Raw genomic sequence first — 25,217 nt, 5'->3', positions numbered from 1 at the left:
GAAGTGATTATTAATTTTCATTCAATAAACTAATGGAAATGCTGAAAGTTTCTCTGCATATCGTAAACTTTCAGCTTTTATAAAATAATGAAGGTCTAGCACGCGCTGGCACTCTCTCTATAATATAATGAAAGCGGTTCACTGCTACGCATAGTTTCAGACATTTCAGTGTCTGAAAAATAAAATATAACAACGTGATCGTGGTCGTAAACAAAGAGCGTCAAGTTCAGTCAGTTGGGCGCGAAAAGTCAACGCGGGCGCTCGAATGTTACACGATATAACATTTTAAAGTTCGTATTATTAAACTAACGATATATCGATTTTAAAAAAATATATTTAAAGAACATATTATTCAATCAATTAATAGTGCTGTAAATTTTATGCCATGAATTTAATTAACCAAGTAAAAGACATTTTGTTATAGTAGGTAGGTAGGTACAATGTTTTTTCCAATTGAATACCTAGTTTTTTTTATTACGTAAAATAAAATAGTTTGTTGAATTGAGTGACGTAAGTGGGTGTAAAAAACTTTATTAGAAACTTGTTACCTATCTGTATTAAAATTATTACTTTTAATGTGAAATAATCGTAGACAAACTAAATGAAAATAAATTTCAGGAAGTGAAAGTTTATAACATGAAATTCATGTTTAAAAGTGAAAAAAATGAAAAAAAAAATTTAGACTGCATTTAAAGACGATTTCGTATATCATAATGAAATTTGTGAAAAACTATGTAACGCGGAAAAAGTGTAATTTGAGAATGAATAAATAAACTTTTGCGAAAGTGTAAAATGCTACTTTAGTAACTAGTAGTTGAAAGTGTAAAATGTTTTCCTCGAGAAAATTTAATATTTTTTTGGCTGCTCTGCTGCTCTTATTGGGTAAGTAATCAGTGTTTTTATTTTGTAAAGATAGGTATACTAAGTACCTAGACCGTGTCGTAGGCGGGCATTGACCCGAGTTTTGTACGCTATACATTGCGGGTTTGAAAAATACTAAAACTACAAAATGAGGCAAATGGTTATTGGTATTGGATTGTGTTTATGTTTAAGTAGTTCAAAAATAACTTTAAGTTATTGCTAGCGTTCTGGTTACACCCTGTATTAACTCTTACTCTATGATAGAGAGAATGCAAATCAATGTCCTCCACCCGACCAAATTTCAGCCACGGCGGTCAATTTCCATTCTCCATAGAGATTAGCCAGCTGCGCGGCAGATATTATTTGGGCACAAATTAGTGTGTGCGCAATCAAAGGTGCACTCTCTATTCCCTCACTCTCATAGTTCGATGGGATGGAAATTCGATACGATCGGAGAGATAGAGTATCAGGCGCAGGATGCGTGTCATACCAATATTAGCCATAATAATGTTACAGAGCACATAGAAGACCCGACTAAGTAATTGACATCGATAAAAACATTCATTGGTATTTTTATCGATAGTTCCTGTAGTAAAGACAACATTGAACGCGGTGGGAAAGTGGGGCAAGTAAACACTCGCGGTTAGATTAAATCGACGCGGGACACCACACGCCTTTATTGTGGTGCATTGACATTTCACTCATCATCACCGCCGCAAGGTGGCCGGCTTATTTTTTTTCGGTTTGGGTATGCTGCGTATAGGCCCTACTGGCCGCTACAGCGTCACCGGGTGGGATGACGAGCCCGAAGCTTCGCCTGGGGGTGAGCCCTTGCCTGAGCCTGAGCGTGAGGCTTGAAGAAATAATTGGAGAGGTCGGGGGACAACGTCTTCACAAGGACGCCTCCTGTGATAGGATTACTTTGGAATGGGTGGATTGGTTAGTTCGTAGTCCGTACGCCCCCAAGGCCGTGGCCGATGACGTAAGTCCACGTCCGGGTGACGCTTGAAGTCGAGGACCTCGTCTTCGCCGGCGAAGACGCTGTTAAAGTTTGTAAAACTTCAAGATAGGGTGCATATTATGTCGGTCATGATTTAATCATCGGGGTCGTTAAGGACGTGCTTAGGCGGTATTTGTAAAATGTAAATGAGATGTAAATTATAATTTGGAAATTACTAAATTTAGGTAGGTAATAATATTAATCTTGATGTAACTTTTCCAGTACCTAACTGACTACCTACTTACTCGTACATATACAAAAAATATACCGAAACCAAACTCATAAAATACTTATGTAACACTTATTCAAAACAATATGAATGACGTAGTTACGCTTGGCAGGCGAATTAAATTAAAATAAGTAGATACGTAAGTAATCCAATAAATTCCTAAGTAATTGTAAAAATTGCCTTAGGTACCTATACGTTTATACGAAATAAAATTTAATTTATATTGCAGAATTAATAGCTTTTGCCCGAGATTTCGCTCGCATGAAATTTGGACCAAGCTGTAGGAATTCAGATTCTGAGAAAGAACATGATTTTGATCAAAGTTGAAGAAGAGGATGTTACTTTGAAAGTTTAATTTTTTAGCTTTGAACAGCGAAAGTTTTATCTCAGGCGTTTCAGTAGTTATTGTGTGGTACACATTTAACAAACTTAATCTATAGTTATAATTATGACTTATATTTTAAATGATAAAATGATTACATTTAATATTTAACTAGGAACTAACTAAATAGGCATGTGTTCTCAAGGACAGACTAGACGTAAGAGTTAAGACGTTAAATCACCCTTATTTAGTAACGAATATCGTAAATATTAGTTGCCATTTAGTTACCAACTTTGGCAAGTAACTATCCAAGATTAATTTGCATGTCCAGTCGTGTTGTGCTACCTACACATGCAATTTTACTTCCGTGCATAAAAGTTGTACCTAGTGTTACAGTACGCGGCAGAAAGTAATGTACATCGACCTTTAGAAGGAGATAGCAGATTTGTAGAGCATTGTCTCTATCGTTGAGATCTACAAAACGTCATGTAGGTATGAGTGACAGAGACAACGCACTACAAAGCCGAAATGTCATTCTAAAGGCCGATGTACGAGTATATTACAGTGCGATAAGGCTATCATGGCGGGTAGCGAAAATCGGAACTAACGTTGCCGTCAAGTGTCTTTTGTTCTTGTTTGAATATTCTAAGCCTTTGTTCTCCAACAGCGCCCCCCTGTCAATGTCATTCAAGTGCCAAGAGAGCCTTGTCGCACTGTACTTTCTGCTGCGTACTGTATCGGTTAGCGATCACGTTGGCATGCGATCACATCGGTATTGGGATCACACGAACACAATCCCTGCTTATGGGTAGTGATTTTCCAATCAAGACTCACGGCTGTGTGTCAAGCTAAGTTCGAAAAGAACGACAGACGGGCAGTGTGTATATTTACACGAACCATTTCAAGCTAATTTCGACCCTCTCATAACTTAGAAACTATTAGATACTTACATCGATCAAAAATTATTCGTATGTGGGCACACTATGTGCGTTATCGTTGAATTATAAAGCTGGTAATTCGTCAACCACGATGCGACAACTCAGTTTATTGCTAAAATAAACAAAACGCCAGAAAAATATTTACTGATGGCAGGTACCCACTTACCGGCGGTCCCTCTGTCACGAGCTCCATACAAATGTAGTTTAGTTCTCATTTATATTTTAACTAATCTAAGAAAAAAACAAATAAGACTAATAAGAAAGACAACGGAATTCTTCTCGGATTTCTTTAATTCCGTTGTACACAATCTCTAAACTAAACTAAAATGGCACGTCTTAATCTATTGCTATCCCTTTCATAATATTGCTTGCGGAAAAGGAGTACACTAGATTTAGACCTGTTAATTTAGTTGGACGACTGACAGTTGGTCTTGTCCACAAGTTCAAAGTCGCTCAGCGGGCTATGGAGCGGGCTATGTTGGGTATCTCTCTGAGGGACAAAATCCGTAACGAGGAAATCCGTAGGAGAACCAGAGTTACCGACATAGCCCAACGAATTAGCCAGCTGAAGTGGCAGTGGGCAGGCCACGTCTGCCGCAGAACCGATGGCCGTTGGGGCAGACGTGTTCTGGAGTGGAGACCGCGTATCAGCAAGCGCAGTGTGGGACGACCTCCAACCCGCTGGACTGACGACCTTAAGAAGATAGCGGGAAGTGGGTGGATGAGGAAGGCGGAGGATCGTGTGTGGTGGCGTGCTCTTGGGAAGGGCTATGTCCAGCAGTGGACGCAAACAGGCTGATTGATTGATTGATTGATTGAATTTAGTTTAGTTTAGAGATTGTGTACTAGAGAATCGGCCCCTAGTTAATGTTACTAATTACATGCTCAGTCTTATTTCTTGTGGTACACGAAGACCATAAAATTTTTAATTACATTAAAGACTCGTAAAATGTCTATTTAGCCGCACGCCTTGTTAGGAATGATGTTTTATGGTGACCAGTTTAGATTTACGAACTGTAAGTTTAGCTATTGGGTTGTTTAGGTGATCTGAGTCGGTAAATGTAACTTGACGGTAAACATAATAGTGTTATGGCCAGCGTAAGGGCCATAAAAAGCTGTGATAGCCTAGTGGTTAGGACGTCCGCCTTCTAATCGGAGGTCGGGGTTCGACCCCGGGCACGCACCTCTAACTTTTCGGAGTTATGTGCGTTTTAAGTAATTAAATATCACTTTCTTTAACGGTGAAGGAAAACATCCTGAGGAAACCTGCATACCTGAGAGTTCTCCATAATGTTCTCAAAGGTGCGTGAAGTCTCCCAATCCGCACATGGCCAGCGTGGTAGACTATGGCCAAAACCCTTCTCACTCTGAGAGGAGACCCGTGCTTTGTAGTGAGCCGGCGATGGGTTGATCATGATGATGATGAAACTTCCATTATTTTTGAGGTTTCTTCCAGATGTAGTACCTAGCCTAGTGGAATGGAAGTTAAGAGGCTGACTAAAGGCACAGTAGAAAGATACACAGTGCCCTTAGATAGCCTCGTGACTAAAGGAAAAACGGAACCCTTATAGGATCACTTTGTTGTCTGTCTGTCTGTCTGTCTGTCTGTCTGTCTGTCTGTCTGTCAAGAAACCTACAGGGTACTTCCCGTTGACCTAGAATCATGAAATTTGGCAGGTAGGTAGATCTTATAGCTGACATTTGGGGAAAAATCTGAAAACCGTGAATTTAGGGTTAGATCACACAAAAAAAATTAAATTGTGGTCATGAACTAATAATTAGTATTTTCAACTTTCGAAGTGAGTGACTATATCAAGTAGGGTATCATATGAAAGGTCTTCACCTGTACAATCTAAAACAGATTTTTATTTATTTTTATGCATCACAGTTTTTGAATTATCGTGCAAAATGTCGAAAAAATAAGACTGTGGTACGGAACCCTCATTGCGCGAGCCTGACTCGCACTTGGCCGGTTTTTTAAAGTAACTTCCAATATCTGCCTCCATCATCATCATCATCAATTGCTCCAAATTGCTGCAAATTTATCTGCCTCCAATTGCCGGTAATTTAACAAAATCCTTAAGTACAGCGATATTTTCCAGGTAATGCCTGTGAAGAAAAAAGAAAAACATTTAAGTAGGTAGACAGGGTGTAATCAGAACGCTAGCCAAAACTTGGCGTTATTATTATACTACCTAAACACAATGTTTGTAGTTTTAGTGATTTAGTATTTTTCAAACCCGCTATGTATCGGTGTGCAAAACTCGAGTCAATGCGCCGCCTACGACGCAGCATCGACTCCGAGTGGCCTACTTACGCAACGTTCGTTTACCTGTAGCGTCAGTCAGATGATTTATTTGCAATACATTAAACTTTTACAAAATATAGGATTTCTTTTAAATATTTTTTCGCGTTTTTTTTGGTATCATATCAATAATCATCAGTACCTACTATGTCTTCGTTTATGCCAGGGTTCTGGATACTTCCTGTATTTAGCATGATATTATTTGAATCTGTTTTCAAAGCATTTTCTCGTGGGAGGGCAAATATTGCGCACTCTTAGAATATCCGGCTTCCGTTTTCCCGCTATCTATACTTAATATCGGTACCTTCAAAGAAGAATGAATGTGCATTCCACTACATTATTTTTATTTTTATGCGTAATATTTTTTGATGTAGGTAGGTATCGTGCAAAATGTCGAAAAAATGCGACTGTAGTACGGAACCCTCGCTCGGTGCGCGAGTCTGACTCGCACTTGGCCGGTATTTTTATTTAAAAATCTGTCTAACATGTGAATGAATCATTCCACACTTGAGTCGTATGGTGGCGAGCTAAAGTATAATTTTAGATCAAAATTTCTGAGCAGTGATGGATTTATTTATATGACCCTGAGGCCTGATGGCGCATTACCATTTACCATGCTTTAGAAGTTGGTTATCTTATCGAATACGTGTGAACATGGCCGTAGCCAGGAATTGATTTCGGGGCGGGGTGGGATTATCAGAGCCTTAAACGAATCCTTTCCTAAAAAAACATACTTTTTCTAAAAAATGATATAGATTGGTTCGAAAGTTAAACTTCCCGCTACGGCCATGCGTATTGCGTGTGAACTTAAACAAACAACAAAAACGCACCGAATTGTCGTTTTTTTAAAGAAACCGCTACGCTATCATCGCTTATTATTGTTATACACAATGGCTTCCGAAAATTCCGATAATGCATTGTTAAAGTCATTGAGTTGTTTGTAACAAACAACTTGATATCATTACGTTGTATTGTACCTATGTACTTTAGTACATAATAATAATTCAATCCATTACTACTAGGTATCATAAATGAGAAAGTGTGTCTGTCTGTATTCTGTCTGCTAGCTTTTCATTTAACCGATTTTGGCGAAGCTAGATAGCTTGCGGCCCGAAGAAGGACGTAGCTTCCTTTTTTACCTGGAAAATGAAAGAGTTCCCACAGGATTTCTCAAAAAACCGGTAAAGTGAGTAGGTACTTATGTAATTTTTTTGAAATTGTCATGGCGGCTTAATCAAATTCTTATTTATTTACCAAAGAAGCTTATGCGGACGAAGTTACGGGCGTCATCTATAGATATATAAATAAAAGAAAAAGCTGACTGACTGACTGATCTATCATACAGCTCAAACTACTGGACAGATCGGGCTGAATGGCATCTAAATATGTAGCTAATGATAGCATGGACATCTGCTAAGAAAGAATTTTTGAAAATGCAACCCCTAGACCCGATTTCGCCATACTCTGTTTGTTATTTTTTTTTAAATAGAGCAGGCGGGTCACCTGATGTTAAGTGATTACCGCCGCCCATGAACATATGCAGCACCAGAGGAACCGCCGATGCGTTGCCGGCCTTTTAGGAATATGTTGGTAAATTTAACATCCTGTCAAATGGTTTAACAGAATGTTAATGGAAATGAGTGTCCCACTACGTTGTGCAGTCCACGCGGACGAAGTCGCAGGCATATGCTAGTGCTTGATATAATCAATGTGGAACACATCTAGAGTGCCCGTTCAAGTGGCCGTCGTCTTTCATTGTGATCTAGTGAATAGATAATGGCCCACAAATCGGCGATATCACGCCTGCATCGAATGCTCGATCGCTATCAGGTGTTGGTAACGAATTCCTTTCTTACATTTTTAGGGTTCCGCACCCATTTTGGCGGGTATTTGGTGTAGAACCTTGACCCGAAACCTTACTTATATTAAAATTTATTTTCAAGGGGGTTAGAAATACAAGGTACTTAAATTATTTTTCATGGGGGTAAGAAATTAAATTACCTACTTAAATAATTTTTCAGGGGCGCTTTAATTTGTTTTTCATACCTAAAAAGGAGCCGAAAAAAAATTTTTTTTTTTACCCTAGCATGTGTAATAAGTACCATTGTTTAGGGCGTGTAGAGCTCATTGAGTAAAGTACGAATATATTTTGAATTATTTTCTTCTCCTTTCTGCTGAGTTTCTTGTCGGCTCTTCTTAGTATGAACCGGAGGAACCGGTAGTAGAGTCACAGTCGTAGCAAAAGAGACAGGTTACATACTCGTAGTTGTCCTACAACAAACAAATGTTTGATGCTGTTTTTTTAAAAAAAATATATACAAACAATGGTATAAATTGCAAATTAAATTGAATAACACAATTTAAAATACGTAGGACTGTAATTTGCTTATTATTATAATCTGAAATTAAATAGTTTTTACATGAATATGTAAAGCGGTAATAGCCTATAGTACTTAGTAAGTAGTAAGACGTCTTCGGGGTTCTCTTATTGGGGTCCGGGTTCGATTCTGGGCACGCACCTCAAACTTTTCGAAGCTATGTGCGTTTTAAGCAATAATATCACATGGTGTTACAGACTAACAGTGAAGGAAAACATCGCGAGGATACCTTCCTACCTGAGAGTTCTCCATAATGTTCTTAAAGGTGTGTGAAGTCTGTCAATCCGTACTTAGCCAGCATTGTAGACTACGGCATGGCCAAACTCTTGTAATTCTGAGAGGAGACTCGTGCTCAGTAGTTAGCCGGTGATGGGTTGATAATGATAATGATGATGATGATATAAATCGTTTGTCCATGGTATCATTTTGAAGAGTCAATAGCGTATAGGTGCGTAGGTAGTCGACTTTTCTAACACTCCTTTTAATAGAAAAATCTTTATACCATACGCCAGCTTTTATAATATTAGGTATCATGTATGTAGATTAATGTAATCCTATTTATTTATACATGATAATGTAGATAGGTAGGTACTTATTTAAAGGGTAATAGGTACTTATTAAGATAATGTTACATAAGAAAACAAAGAATATCGTTGTTTATCTTATTATGTACCTACCTATACCACCTTATACTTTTAAATTTTGATTATGTAGTTTTCTATATAATCATAATATAATTATATAGAAATCTATATAAAATTTATATTAGCCTATTATGTTAGCCCATTAGAAACAGATACCTATATTATAGGTATCTATTTCCAATAGGCTATTAGGTAGTTTTTGTAAGGAAGGCAATATAATATCTTATTACTAGGTGGAGCAGTGCCCGTAGTACAAGATTTTACGTCTCACCAAACCAAACCAAATTCGAGAGTCGAAATACTTCCGCGTTACAGTAAACTGGATCTTAAATGTCTTGTTTTAAAGCTCAAGTTTGTCTACACTTCTACAGCCAGCGCTCCAAGCGGAAACATTGCGAAATTAAAATCAGTGGCATTGAATATTTGACTTCAATTCAAGGCTCTTTAGGTCCATTTTACTTTGATGTTATAGTGTTTCGACTCTCGAATTCTAGCAACGTTTGGTGAGACGTAAAATCTTATACTACGGGTACAGTAGGTAATTGGTTTCAGTTTATACCATACATAACCATACATAATATAATATCTATTACCTCTTTTCATTAAGTATGTATATATGCACTTATACTAAATCCTATACATTACATGAAAGCTTTCGCTTTTAAATATCGCAAAGTGCTACATACTCGTAGATAAAACCTTATTTTTATGTTCGCCATACAATTCCTATCACTGGTACGGAATTTGCCCGTATAATGCAATTTGCAACAAATTACAAAATGTGGGTAGAAATTATATTATTAGAATGTTAAGAACTTTATTTGTATTCAATTAATAGGATCGTGGGTGTTGACTGTAGAGTCGACTTTGTGTAATAAATTCAAGTAAAACCCCTTAAAATATCTTTATGCATTATGAGAACTGAGAACACTAGGTTAGAAATATAATATACTAGATGATGCCCGCGAATTCGTCCGCGTGGATTTAGGTTTTTAAAAATCCCGTGGGAACTCTTTGATTTTCCGGGATAAAAAGTAGCCTATGTCCTTCCCCGGGATGCAAGCTATATCTGTACCAAATTTCGACAAAATCGGTTGAACGGTTGGGCAGTGAAAGGCTAGCAGACAGACAGACACACACACACACTTTCGCATTTATAATATTAGTATTGATATTTAATCAAATTAGATGCAATTAACATTGCATCTATAGCCTCTACATAGGTATAATAACTTCTACTCGTATAGCTATAAATAATCTATAGGTACTACTTTAGTTTTTTGCAAGATTTTGCTTAGCGTCTTAATAAAAACCGGCCAAGTGGGAGACGGACTTGTACACGAAGGATATCATCGTATAAGATTTTTCTTTAAATTTGCTGTCATAGCCATTCTGAAATTTTTATTAGTTATTTATTGTTATAGCGGCAATAGAAATACACACTGTGAATTTGAAACTGAAAAATTTCAACTCTCTGTCTATTATGGTTCATGAGATACAGCCCGCTGAAAGACAGCCGGACGGATAGACGAATGACCAGCGGAACTCAAAAGCAATGATGAGGTCTAGGTTGGATCGCCCTTGCCTACAAGATGCGTATTTTCTCTTGCCATGACTGACATACGAGGCAGGAAACACGGACACCGGAACGGACTTTCCACACCTTAACGGTTTATATCAGAAACGCGGAGCAAAACACATTCCTCGTAAAAATATACGAAACCGCTTCCTACATCAAACTGTTATCACTTATCACTCTTATCAGTGCTATCAATTACTTGGGTACTCCGACAGATCTAACATTACCGAAGGTTAAGATTACCCAAATTATAAGCTATTATTCGTATAAACCGATAATCGGTCTATTTCCGTTCCCTTTGTTAAACATATTTCTATTTTTGTATATACTTATCAATTAAGTAGCAATAGATAATTAATTAGTAGATATTTTTGATTAGATATCGTTTACAATTTATTTTTCATTCGAAATATTTGATTGATGAAATCATTCAATACAACGAACAATAGCTTAGTGGTCAGAACGTCGGTCGCGATCCCAGGAGACCATAGATAACACACAATATACCAGAGACAGGAGACGTTCGAATCCTGCCAACGTCGAAAGACGTTGTTTAATGCCCAGCTCTAATATTCGCTGCCAATAATTACTTACTCCAAACTTTAAAAATATCAAAAGAAGCTAGTATTTTACCGATAATTCCACAAAAATATAAGCAAATTAGAATTTTAATTCTCGGCCAAGAACTTGTAAACTTGGTTCTTGACCTAAATAATAAGAGTAACAGTACACCGATATAAATTAGGTCACATCTGTCAACGGAGATGTACTTACTGCGGACTGCGGTCCTAATGCATCTTTTCATATTAGTTGAATTTTCTGTGCTGTGTGTTTTGGCTGACCTACCAACGCTGACAGCTGTTTGTATTAACTAGCTTATGCCCGCGACTTCGTCGGTGTGGACCACACAAATTTCAAACCCCTGTTTTACCTCTTTAGGGATTGAATTTTCAAAAATCCTTTATTAGCGGATGTCTACATACATACTACATAGATGTTTATGTAAAAACGTTTCTTTATCGGCGTTATTGTGACACTCCTTTTATCATCAGTACTCCTATAAATAAGTGTGTTTGTTTTGTTGGTTTATTGGTTTGTTGATCTGTTGGTTTGTCCTTCAACCACGTTGCAACGGTGCTACAGATTAACGTGATTTTTTGCATGGGTATAGATAAAGACCTGGAGAGTCAAAGAGTTGTCAAAGAGTTCCCACGGGATTTTTAAAAACCTAATTTCATGCGGACGAAGTCGCGGGCATCAGCTAGTTGTAAATTGTAATATAATATTACTTATTGTCTTTGATAAATTTACTTCTTTAGCACTTATTGATTATTCACTTTATTAGGTAGTTTTCTGAAACTATTAAAACTATTAAACTAAGTAAAGTCTATCTCTAGTCTATAAAACATACAGAAAAACTTATCACTAAAAAATTTATATTTACAAAAAATATACGCCGTCCAAATGGTCATTTATGGGCAAAAAAAATGATAAATAGGTACCTAGGTAGGTATACAAATCCTGCCCAGACAGAAAGCCTTTCTTTCAGTCTGCGATATTTCTAGCGAGCTCCCGACGAATTATCGCAAAATAAACAGACAGTCATACTGTATACGCAAAACACTTTAGTTATTGGTTTTGAATGTTGAAATAATAAACTTTCAACATTTTGTTTATTGCGTACTCTAGGAGTACTTATATTGGTAGGTACTTATTTGAAAATATTACGAGGTTTAAAAGTATTTTTATAAAAATTTCTTATGAGCAGTGAATTATGAATAAACTAAGTACACAAAGAATAACAAACAGCATTCCCGCATCCATACATACATGAGATTGCATGCATCCATTGGACTGTACCTACATACTACATAGCTTTTACGCGGTCTTCTTCATAGTCTTCTGTCGTCTTTCCCTTGCCGCAATCTTTTCAGGTCGCTAGTTCAGCGCCCAGCGGGTTGTGTATAATACGCTAATATAATACGCTTTCCGGTACGCGGTCTCTCAAAGGTATTGCGACAGTCATGACCTGTCACACTGCCTTTACTTTGGTTCTCCAACGGATTTAATCGAAGTAGCGGATTTGATCCTTGACACCCAGTATATACTGTTCCATGGCCCGTTGAGCGACTTATTAATGCAGGAGCTTCTATAACTGTCCACGTGCTTATTTCCGGCCCCGCGTAGGTCTGATGTAGTCCTCAGTGTATGTGACGGCGACACCCCAAAAAAATAAACATTTTGTGGCAAAAAAGTGTGCTGTTCGCGCAATCTGAATAAGTACATCAACTGTGGCAGGCAGGGGGTCACAAAGGCCTAAGTATAGTGCCAACACAGAGAATAAGTAGGTTAGGTGGTGGTCTGTGTGTGCCAATGATGATAATCGACATAATAAGTATTATCAACTAGACAAAAAAATGTTACAAAAATATCGATCATACAGATTGAAACGATATTCTAAGGCTCTTTACGCACTGCATCCGATCCGAATCTGAGAAAATTCAAATAAGGAATAGAAAACTCGGATTGAATTCGGTTTTATATTACACTGCGTCCGTTTCGACAAGTAGGTAAGGGCGGCGGCTTAGCCATTGCGAGGCTCTAGGCTAAATCTTTGCGAGGCCCTTCACCATTGTGGATTGAAAGTATTTTTATTCATGATGCTTGACGAGAAATACAAGTGTCGTTACCCATATTATAAATGCGAAAGTGGTTTATTTTTTGTTTAGTGGCTTGTTGGTTTGTCCTTCAATCACGTCGCAACGGGATTAGCATGGATATAGTAAAAGACCTGTAGAGTATTATAGGCTACTATTATACCGGAAAATCAAAGACTTCCCAAGGGCTTTTAAAAAACCGGCCAGGCGAATCTAACTCGCGCACCACGGGTTCTGTACTAGGCTATTTTCAAAAACTACGAGTATTAAGTACGCATAAAAATAAATAAAAATCTGTTTTAAAATGTACAGGTAAAGCCCTCTCATATGATATACTTATCTTACTTTTAAAATTGAAAATACTAAATATTTGTTCTTTTTTTTTCATGTTCATGAACACATTTTAATTTTTTCTGTGATATAACTACAAATTCACGGTTTTCGGATTTATTCCTTTAGTTATGCTATAAGACCTGTCTACCTGCCTAATTTCATGATTATATGTCAACGGGAAGTAGGTACCCTATAGGTTTTCTTGACAGACATAACGGACAGACAGACAAAACAGTGATCCTATAAGGGTTCCTCTTTTCTTTTGAGGTACGGAACCCTAAAAACTTAATCCACGCGGATGAAGTCGTGGGCATCAGCTGGTTATTGGCTACGGCTATTTCGGATCGGATGCCGTCAATGATATTAGAAGAAAAAGTCTTCTAATATCATTGGATGCCGTGCGTAACGAGCCTAACGTTAACAAGTCAGGAGTCGCCCACGTGCCACGATCATTGTTCTGATCGTTGTAGGTACTTCAATATAAAACTAATAAGACCTTCCTTCGATAGAGGACAACTTGTCGAGTTTTTAATTTTCCTAATTGTTTGCTAAGAAATTATGTGTCATGTTATTTTGCAACATACTGCGCAAGTGGCAAGAAAGTTGCACGATTCAATTAATTAGCGTTATCACTTTTTAGCAGTTACGACGTATCACTATCTTCAAAGACAGTGAAATGTTCGAAGATCACGTTATGTGGACAGTGAATGTTTTACAGTATAGGTCACAGACCACCACCTATAGACGGACACCCGCGATCGCCAAGCTTAGGCAGTTGCTTAGCATAAAAGTCGGCCCACACCCGTTCGCCTTCCGTACCCTCATTCCGCACAAATTGTCTTGATTACGTGACTTTTGAGTCCAGCAATCACAACAAAGCATTCTCCCCTGTCCCCCGCCGACATTTCCGCCATCTTGACCTGTCGCGCACTATAGGTATATTAGAACTGATCCACTTTAGTATAAACTGTAGGTATTATAGTTTTTGATCGATAAAAAAAAATGTTTTCGTGGTGCGTAAATGTTTAAAATCTTGCAAAAACATTCAGAGAAACATAAAAAAGAGACGGAATAACATATTTTCACAATAGACGGGTTTGTATAATTTTCGAGCGTATCTTCGTGGACGCATTTAGTAAGGAATAAGCTATCTGTGAATTAAAAAAAATTAACCTTTTCATCTTTCTGTCTCCGTCCATCAACTGAATAATAATAATCAAGTCAAGCGCGGCACTTAGTTTTTAGCTTTGTTGCCAAAAAGTCAATGAAACAATAACTGAAAACACATCAAAGAAATGTTTGCAGTTATTATAATACTAGCTGATGCCCGCGACTTCGTCCGCGTGGAGTTAGGTTTTTTAAAAACTCTTTGATTTTCCGGGATAAAAGTAGCCTATGTCACTCTCCAGGTCTTTATCCATACCCATGCAAAAAATCACGTCAATCCGTAGCACCGTTGTGACGTGATTGAAGGACAAACCAACAAACAAACAAACTTTTGCATTTATAATAAGGGTACTGATTATATTCCTCTTGGTAGGATTAGGTATAGTTACCTAATTTTCATCAACAACGCCACAAGATGACGATGACCTTAGGGCCAGCGCAAACAAACGCAGTAGAGTGGAGTCGAGCCTTTTTTTCAACTATTACCTAAACTCAGTTAGGCGAACTACGGAACTCGCGTTCCTTGCGACAGAAATTTTGCAAATAAAATATACCTAAAATGAATGACCATTATTACAAAATAATTTAAGTACTTTACTTACTCTCAAGATTTAAAAAACTAAGGCAACACCAAATTTTCTAGTCTCCATGAGGAAAACGCTAGAATCGATCATATTATTGGCATTCGTGAGATTTGTTGTCGAAGAAAGTATGAATTTTTTTCTTGAATTTTACAAGAGTAATGCAGTCTACTAGGTTCGAGAAGGAACACAAAATATCAATTTTTTAAGCGCGAATGGCTCGAAAATTATGTTTAAATCTAAAATCTTACAAAATTTACTCTAGATTACAATAAGTATAGCGCTAATAAAACTGTTCTTATTTTATTATATTTTGTACTGCTATTTGGTATGCTGAAAAGGCGCGCGAGCTAGCCGCCTGCGCCAGCATGTCAATGACGCATACCCAGTGTCACGTATCCTCACCATAAGCCGCCCTGCAAACTAGAGCGCCCTAGGCGGTCGCATAGTTCGCCCTGTAGGTACCGTCGAAATTAGTATACTGAAAATAAAACACGGAGGACGTACGCCGCGTTTCAGCGCACTATGGGCGAACCACGCACCGCCTTCCGCTGCCGGTTATGCCGAAATAAATAAAGTAGGTAGGTATAGTTTGAGTTGTTAGTTAGATAGATCATAGACACCGCACTTCAGCTCTGCCGGTGTGCATTGTGCCTGAGTATTTAACTTAGCGTACTTATTCGGAGTAAATACGTACTTAGGTACTAAACATATTATGATGGCGACGTTATAAATATCTATCTAATGGAGAAGTCACGCGGTGCCAAGCTAAACGGCGAGTCAACACTAAACAAACGGCGAGTCAACACTAAACACGCCATGGCGTGGTCACGACTTTTAGTTAAGTATACATTCCTATTTATTTTGAGCAGTGAAGTTGGGTAAATTGAAAAATGTAACAAACCTGAAACACTGAAAATGCGCGAAGATAATATCCAACGCAGTCATATAATTTTATGTCTCAATTATGTAGATGTGTCGCTAGTCGCTACGCATATTATGTGGAGTTTGAAACCACTTTTTAAAATACGCTCTGCCGGCAGGCAAATATATTTACGGCAAGGCGTATATTTGTTCCGAAAAATTAAAGTGTTATGAAGCTGTTAAATTTAATACTTTTGTGGACATCAAGTTGTAAACAAAAATGAGTTGCAGCCAGCAATTCTTTTTGTTTAGAATGACGCGTCTAGTAAGTACTAGGTAGGTACATAGATATCGTTGTATCCAACATTACAACTTGCTGTTGCTTAAATCACACTAATATCATAAAGGCGAAAGTTTGTGTGAATGTTTGTATCTAAAAATTATAAACTGCGTTTATCTAATTTCGATAATAGGTAAGTAGTAAGTACCTGTGTTTTAGAATCTGCGTATAGGTACACAGACACGAAGTTTTTTTTTTTTTTTTAAAGAATATTAGCCATGTTAAATGACTAATATTCCCCTTTCCCCTCCAACTAAGCGTAAAGCTTGTGCTAGGAGTAGGTACGACAATAGTGCAACGGGCGGGGTTTGAACCGTCGACCTTTCGGTTTTCAGTCCACTCCTTTACCTGTTGAGCTATTGAGGCTCAAAAGAGATTATTGATCAAGATAAACAGATTCACTAAAACTGAAACTACTTATGTAGTTATAACTAATTCCAGTTATATCATAATTATATTAGAACACTATATCCTAAGAATACTCATAGAGCAGTCGTAGAGTCGTTAAATCGTCTGTTTGGGAGAATTTTAAAATATTATTCTCGTTTGCATGTTCGTTAACATGGTTAGATAGAACAGCCTGTATATTTGACGTACATAGATTATCGAAAATGTTTGCGAACTGAATTTGCGGATGTTTATAATTTGGAACTACTTTTCAAATATTTATTTTAGTGCAGAGGAAATGGATATTTTATTTGCGAATGAAAAGTAAAGGTGAGAGATTCTCAAAAACATTTTATTCAGTTTCCGCTTTAAAAGCAGGTATAAAACTACCCACCTCAACGCACTTGATTAGAAAAATGATGACGTGAGGTTATTCAAAAGGCGGATCAATAAATTCTTAAAAAACCGGCAATTTCAACGCTTTGGCACTTTGGCAGTTCCTCTGGTACCTACCTACTGCAAAAGTACATGGGCAATGATAAATAATTCGTGGCTGCTCATTTTTTCGTTATTTATATAAAAAGGAGTATCTGCCGAGTATCTTACAGGTTTTTTTGCAGTAAGTATAATCTGATTTCCAACCTAACCAATCAAACTCAGTGAAGTTGTGTGTGAAGTGCTTACCTCAGACAATCATATTAGTTTCTAGAACTTGTTAGTAGACACGTTCTAGAAACTAATATAATTGTCTGAGGTAAGCACTACAGAATTCCGTAATTGCATTTTACGGAACGCTGACTAACCTCAGACACAATTATATATTAGTTTCTCGAACATCTCTACAAAACTTCATTAAGTTTCAGCCCGTGTAACTTTAAAACTACACATTATTGAAATGAGAAACAAAGCTACGTTTGTGTGGAAGGCGCTGGGGGAGCGCGCTAGGATTATTTCTCTCAAACAATAAAGTAGGCTAGAGGTAACTACTTGAAATAAAGGTTTTTGAATTTTTTGTATATTTTATTAGATAAACACAAGGTACGTACATGAAAATATTGTACCCGTAACACTGATAAGAAGATACACATAGCTATGCCGTATTATAATTAATCATAATCAAAATATGAGTTAAGACGCATTTTCTACGTCTCAATGCCACTCTTTGAAGTTCCAGACTTTTACTACGGCAATAAATTATAAAACAAATATTTATACATAAACAGAATTCAACTGTAACAAAATAAATAAAATATTGTTCATTTAATTAGGCATTCACTGACTCTACTCAGTCTGACCGTTTGGTAAAATTGGCCATGACTCTACCCAGATCGATCAAGTGGGAATATCAATTCAAGTTCACTTGAACGAAGGAAGTTGACGAAGTTTTCAATGAAGACTTTTAGAAAAATATTTCAACCATAATTATGATAACAATGTGGCTAATTCCGTTGTACACCATCTCTACACTAAACTAAAATGACGTCTAAATCTATTGCTATCCCTTTCATAATGTTGCTTGCGGAAAAGGATAGCACTAGATTTAGACCTGTTAATTTAGTTTAGTTTAGAGATTGTGTACAAGAGAATCGATATCATTATAATATGACTATTTAAATAATTGTAGCACCATTCGTAGCACACTGGCTACGAAATTGCTACGAACGGAATTCACTTCGAAAACTTGGCCCCAGCGGGTTGAGCTTGTACCTCGTCGATCAGTCAGTCAGTTTCTCCATTTATATTTTAACTAGATAATGCCCGTGACTCACGCACAACGTACGGAAACCAGCCCAGAGTGAAGAAGAAGAAGAATGCCCGTGACTTCGTCCGCGTGGATTTAGATTTTTTTAAATATCATGGGATCTCTTCACCGCCTTATAACAAAGCACATGTCACCTCTCAGAAGGAAAAGAGTGTTCAATCGTGAACAGATCGTGAAAGTTAAATACAATAATATTGTATAAAAACTACTTTATAGCAATTATAGTCTAACACGCTGGCGAAGTGTGAATTGACAGACTTCACACACCTTTGAGAACTTTATGGAGAAATTTCTGGCTTGCTGGTTTCCTTACGATGTTTTCCTTCACCGCTAAAGCAATTGGTATTTTAATTTTAAACGCACATATTATCTCTGAAAAGAGGTGCGTGCCCGGGATTACACGGTCTCCGACCCGCCGCTAGGAAGCTGACGTCTTAACCTCTTAGCCTTAGGCTCTTTTTAACCGACTACCTTTGTAAATTGTAATATATATTAGTTTGGATTTGTTATTGTTTCAGTGAAGTCAAACTGCGAGCAACAGGCAAAGACTGGTACGGTAGAATTTCTCAACACGAACATAACGCGGCTGAACGCGCGAGTCATCAGCGCGCGCGGCTACCGACTGCACCAAGTGGAACATTTGTTAGTATTCCATTAACCTATTGCTGAATTTCTCACCACGAACATATAACGCGGCTGAACGCGCGAGTCATCAGCGCGCGCGGCTATCGACTGCACCAAGTGGAACATTTATTAGTATTCCATTAACCTATTGCTGAATTTCTCACCACGAACATATAACGCGGCTGAACGCGCGAGTCATCAGCGCGCGCGGCTATCGACTGCACCAAGTGGAACATTTGTTAGTATTGCATTAACTAATGCTGGATTTCTCAACACGTCAAAATCGGGTGAACGAACAGATAGTGTTTATAATATTACCTAGTATGGAAGTATGGATAATATGGATCTATCAATAATTTTGTTTGTTTTTCACAGGTTAGTCGTGAACGCATCAAAATTAGAGCATATCGCTGTGGAAGATCTGACAAAAATGCCTTTCCTTAGATCATTGTAAGTAGATCATACTTGTTTCTAGTTAGAAACCAAAATAATGTATGCGAATACACAAAGATCAATAAAATCGATAATAAAATAAGTGTAAGTAATGATTGTATGTCAATGAAGTTATAAAATCGATGATTTTATTGATCATTAAGATAATTTTATGCAGTCTGGCTGACGGGTTGTTGTTTTTCTATACTAAGTAAGGAGGTACTGACTACTGTTTATAAATAGGTTTATTTATTTAAACTGTACATACCAAAGGGGAATGGATTTAATAAAAACTGCCATCCCCCTTCCAAATTAGCCCGCTTCCATGTTAGATTCACTTGCCACCAGGTGAGATTGCAGTCAAGAGCTAGCTTGTATCTGAATAAAAAAATCTCCGGAATTAACTATCGGATTCTGAACATTCTTTAACTGATACACAGCTACATTAACACCGAGTACCTACTTATAGGCTATAGGTATTAGGTAAATTATATCACGCAGGCAAAGGCTAATTTGATTGATTTTCAGGCAGTCAGTTTCTCCTTTAATCCATACTAATATTATAAATGCGAAAGTGTGTCTGTCTGTCTGTCTGCTAGCTTTTCACGGCTCAACCGTTCAACCGATTTTGACGAAATTTGGTACAGAGATAGCTTGCATCCCGGGGAAGGACATAGGCTACTTTTTATCCTGGCAAAACAAAGAGTTCCCACGGGATTTTTAAAAACTAAATCCATGCGGACGAAGTCGCAAGCATAAACTAGTATATTATAGAAAGACTAGATTATGCTCGCGACTTCGTTCGCGTGGACTACATAATTTGAAACCCCTATTTCACCCCCTTAGGGGATGAATTTTCAAAAATCCTTTCTTAGCGGATGCCTACGTCATAATAGCTATCTGCATGCCAAATTTCAGCCCGCTCCGTCCAGTAGTTTGGGCTGTGCGTTGATAGATCAGTCAGTCAGTCAGTCAGTCAGTCACCTTTTCCTTTTATATATTTAGATAACATATATTATGATATTGATTGATTCAGGAGTATAACCCAAGCACCTCTGTTGCACAAGATAGCGCCGCTGCCGGCTCTGCCTGAACTGCGCACCTTGTACGTATGTATTTTTGTGATTTTTAATTTTCTTTAGTTTGTTGGTGTTATTTTAACACCAATAATATTATTTCTATGCAATTAATTCTATTAAATAAATTAGGTGATAAAATTCAGAATTATGTTGAAAAAAATAAAAGGTTAAACCATTTAGATTTGAATTTCCCATAGTATAAAAAGCTTTGAAAGAAAAAGAAACGGAAAAGCCTTTTGCCTAGATTGTTAATTCCTAAATTCTAAAACAATGTTTTTCAAAGTATACTCAGAACGCTAGAAAAAACTTAGCGCTAATTTTCTACTTCTTACCTAAGTACAATCCAATGCCAATAACTATTAGCTTTTCATGTAGTTTTAGTGATTTATTGTATTTTCAAACCCGCATTGTATAGCGTGCGAAACTCGGGGTGAATGCCCCACCTACGACGCGGCGTGGACCCCAACTGCCCCATCTACGCAACGTTCGTTGATCTCTAACGTCATTCAGATGTTTTATTTGCAATATATTGCAAACTTTTGAAAATACAGGATTTTTTATCTACTTTTTTCATATCACTAATCATCAGTAGGTACTAATGGTAGTAGGTCTATCTTCGTTTGTGCTAGCGTTCTGGCTACATGATGTATAACAGTTTAAATATTCATGTGTAGGTACATTTTCAGAATGATCACAACATCAGGACTGATAGAAGTGCCGAATTTAAGCCATGTTCATGACAACGACGACGTGAACAAATCCCAACAGTATCTACAAGCCGTGTGAGTTTATATGTCGCATCATCACTATGCCCATCATCATCACTATCAACCCATCACTGACTATAGCTCATAGTACGTGGCAGAAAATAATGTACATGTACCTTTAGAAAGTGGTAGCGGTTTTGTAGAGCAAATTGTCTCTGTCGTTGAGACCGACAAAACGTCACATATGTATGAGTGACAGAGACAACGCAAAAGACGAAATGTCATTCTAAAGGCCGATGTACATTATTTTCTGCCGCGTACCGGTTACTACTGAGCGCGGGTTTCCTCTCAGAATGAGGAGAGCTTAGCCATAATCCACCACGCTGGCATAGTGCGAATTGGCAGACTTCACACACCTTTGAGAACATTATGTAGAACTCTCAGGGATGCATCTTTTCTCACGATGTTTTCCTTCACCGTTAAAGCAAGCCAGATCTTTAATTATGGGTACCTATCCATGCAAAAATTACGTCAATCCATTGTTATACTTATCTACTTAGCTAGGTCCTCTCTATAACGTAGACCCCCCTCCTCCCTCCCTTTTTAAGTATTTGATTTTATAGCTGCAACAGAAGTACACCATCTGTGAAAAACTGTCTAACTATCACGGTTCATGAGATACAGCCTGGAGACAGACGGACAGACAGATGGACGGACAGCGCAGTAACTTAGTAATAGGGTCCCGTTTTACCCTTTAGGTACGGAACCCTAAAAATTAAGATGAAATGTGCCTTTTGGCGTGGAGATCTTGGGGCCGTGGGGCCTAGGGTCTCGAGCTCTTTTTGAGGTAATTTAAAAACGGGTTATCGAGTCAACCAGGGACCCAAAAGCTGGCCAAAGGATCAGTTTGGCCATCCAAAAGGGCAATGCTAATGTTGGGTACAATACCTCGCTGCGATGGTCTCAATAAGGCTTTAGATCTCATTTATTTTAGTTTTAATTTAATATTTTTTTAGTTTTAATTTAGATTTAAGTTAAAATAGAATTCATTGTTAATTATCTTCTTCTTCTATGTATATAAAAGGAAAAGGTGACTGACCGACTGACTGACTGACTGACTGATCTATCAACGCACAGCTCAAACTACTGGATGGATCGTGTTGAAATTTGGCATACAGATAGCTATTATGACGTAGGCATCCGCTAAGAAAGGATTTTTCAAAATGCAACCCCTTAAGGGGTAAAATAGGGGTTTAAAATTTGTGTAGTCCACGCGGACGAAGTCGCGGGCATAAGCTAGTTACATATAATACTAAATTTCATGAAACAATATCTTTTCTAGGGACCTGGAATTCAACAACATCCGTCGCATTCCATCGCATGCGCTTCGAATTCGTGCCGATCAAGTGTAAGTCACTAGGTATATACCACATCCTAAGTATTTTCTTTTCTATAAATTACGTTTTTATTATTTTATCTCTTAATTTAATGTAGAGCCTCTACACACTAGCGTTTCTCCAGCGTAGCCATCGCGTAGGCGATACGATAACACAGCGTCAATTGCCTACGTTGGAAAAACGCCATTGTAAAGGAGCTCTAAGCATCAGCGTAGCTCTATATTTTGAAACCTTTCTCGATATTTGGTATTCCTAATAATATGAGTTTCATTATTTTTAATTTGGTATGATTTTGAACTCATCGTAACTATATTACTCGTAGCTACCTATATAAAACCGTAGACCTATTCCACTTCTTGATACGCCTTACTCACAACCTTGAATGGGAACCTGGAAGAAATCTCTGTTTAGAGATAAGCATTTCCAATGTAACTTAATTTATTATTACTTTGTAACTACAATTTTAGTATATGAAAAATAAAAATAAAAAATAAATAAATAAAAAAGGAATTCGATCTACGAAACTGAAGCGTCAATTTTAAAGAAAACAAAAACTGCATTCAAAAATATTCAAAAACCTTATACACAAATTCTAAATTAAACCTGCAAGTTTTCTGAAAAAAAAATCGTAAGTAGTTATGTGTGTCACATTCAGTGATTTTTATTATGATTTTAATGTAGAGTAGGTATATTTTATAAATGAAATGGTGTGTAGAAACTTACCCTCTAAAATAAAAAACCGGCCAAGTGCGAGTCAGGCTCGCGCAATGAGGGTTCCGTACTACAGTCGTATTTTTTCGACATTTTGCACGATAATTCAAAAACTATGATGCATAAAAATAAATAAAAATCAGTTTTAGAATGTACAGGTGAAAACCTTTCATATGATACTCCACTTGATATAGTCACTCACTTCGAAAATTGAAAATACTAATTATTAGTTCATGACCACAATTTAATTTTTTTTGTGTGATCTAACCCTAAATTCACGGTTTTCAGATTTTTTTCCCAAATGTCAGCTATAAGATCTACCTACCTGACAAATTTCATGATTCTAGGTCAACGGAAAGTACCCTGTAGGTTTCTTGACAGACAGACGGACAGACAGACAGACAGACAGACAGACAGACAGACAGACAGACAGACAGACAGACAGACAGACAGACAGACAGACGGACGGACGGACAGACGGACAGACAGACAGACAGACAGACAACAAAGTGATCCTATAAGGGTTCCGTTTTTCCTTTTGAGGTACGGAACCCTAAAAAGCTGAAATAGACTATAGCATTCGCAAATTAATAATTTTATTCAAATCTAACGGGGACAACGGGACTACATCGCAAATAAGTCATAATAAATGGAAGTGCAAATAGTGAGTGCACATTAAATTGCAGTCCCGCGAACCGCGAGCCGCGTAAATATTTGTATAGTATTGCTATGACCGACGCAAATAACGTGCAAACGATATGCACAAACATAATTAATGTATTTGTTTCACGTATGTAGGTAACTACAAAGAAGATAACCATTATTTACTATGTTTATGCGTTCTTTGTATGTAAGTAGGTAATAGGTTCTAAAACTTAATTATGACTGAAACTATTTCGGAATTCGGATAGAGTTTAAATCATCGTAGATTTCGTATCATTAGATTATCTCATTCCAGGTCATTGAACTATAATCTGATAGAGGAGGTGCCTGCACACGCGTTCAAAAACTCGCAAATATCAAAGCTGTAAGTTTGCACAATTTTGCTTCCTTATTAGCTTATGAGAAAGAATCAAAAGATTTTTGGATGTCAATTTTTTTAGTCTGAGCATCTAATTTTATTATAGATCTATTTTTATTGCTTATTAATTAGCTAGTAGGTACCTAACAATCGAAGAGTGACTATAAAAATGGGTTTTCCCCAGGAGTTTCAAAGGTAACACGAAACTGAGAAGACTCGACGACCTGGCATTCGCTGGAAACCTATTGTTACGACAGTTGTAAGTACCTACCTACTAGATTGTCCAATGAATTGTGATGGTAATGAAATCTAAATCTTCTATATCTATACTATTATATAAAGGGGTAATGTCGTTAAGTTTGTTTGTAGGGGGTAATCTAAAGAACTAGGTTCTGAACCGATTTAAAAAATTCTTTCACCAGTAGAAAGCTACATTATTTTTGAGTGACATAGGCTATACGGGATCTTTAAAAACCTCAATCTACGCGGACGAAGTCGCGGGGATCAGCTAGTATTATATAAAATGCAGATAGCTATTATGACGTAGGCATCCGCTAAAAAAGAATTTTGCAAAATTCAACCCCTAAAGGGGGCAAAATAAAACCTCGCTGGACTAAATAGTAAATACTAATTACCTAACATTTTTCAGAGACCTTAGCAACACGGCCGTCACCTACCTTCCTACCAAGGGGCTTGAAAATCTCGAGACTCTCAAAATAGAAAAAACTCCGAGCTTAAAGTACATCCCTTCTATTTACGATTTTAGAGTAAGTATCTACCTAGGTCCACGAATATACATATTATCTATCCGAAAAATGAGTGCCCTAAGCTACTTTTCGTCCTGAAAAGATTGCTGGATGAGAAAGGCGCCACCTGTGAACTCCCCAATTAGGCAACAA

At 37.4% G+C, this 25,217-nt stretch overlaps 2 protein-coding genes across 4 annotated transcripts in view; one reads left to right on the top strand and one right to left on the bottom strand.

Moving 5' to 3' along the window:
- The window catches only part of Phf5a (PHD finger protein 5a), a 107,048-nt gene that overhangs the window by 49,003 nt on the left and 32,828 nt on the right, over positions 1-25,217 (bottom strand). The window contains exon 1 of one of the 2 annotated variants that reach the window (XM_034975928.2): positions 8,508-8,524. The exons of the other annotated variant lie outside the window; for it this stretch is intronic. The gene's annotated coding sequence lies outside the window, so the exon portion shown is untranslated. Of the gene's footprint in view, positions 1-8,507; positions 8,525-25,217 lie in introns of those variants that run through there. 2 annotated transcript variants of the gene reach the window in all.
- Lgr1 (Leucine-rich repeat-containing G protein-coupled receptor 1) overlaps positions 243-25,217 on the top strand; it is a 29,324-nt gene continuing 4,349 nt past the window's right edge. The window contains exons 1-9 of one of the 2 annotated variants that reach the window (XM_034975915.2): positions 243-882; positions 18,866-18,989; positions 19,347-19,421; positions 20,440-20,508; positions 21,169-21,264; positions 22,532-22,597; positions 24,256-24,324; positions 24,503-24,577; positions 24,968-25,085. In XM_034975915.2, the coding sequence (XP_034831806.1) occupies positions 828-882; positions 18,866-18,989; positions 19,347-19,421; positions 20,440-20,508; positions 21,169-21,264; positions 22,532-22,597; positions 24,256-24,324; positions 24,503-24,577; positions 24,968-25,085 (747 nt within the window). In that variant the 5' untranslated portion in view covers positions 243-827. Of the gene's footprint in view, positions 883-18,865; positions 18,990-19,346; positions 19,422-20,439; positions 20,513-21,168; positions 21,265-22,531; positions 22,598-24,255; positions 24,325-24,502; positions 24,578-24,967; positions 25,086-25,217 lie in introns of those variants that run through there. The other variant, XM_069503216.1, reaches the window with a different exon arrangement.

Source organism: Maniola hyperantus, chromosome 15, assembly GCF_902806685.2.
Source record: "Maniola hyperantus chromosome 15, iAphHyp1.2, whole genome shotgun sequence".
Lineage (NCBI taxonomy): Eukaryota > Metazoa > Arthropoda > Insecta > Lepidoptera > Nymphalidae > Maniola > Maniola hyperantus.
This window is presented reverse-complemented; position numbering and strand designations above follow the sequence as displayed.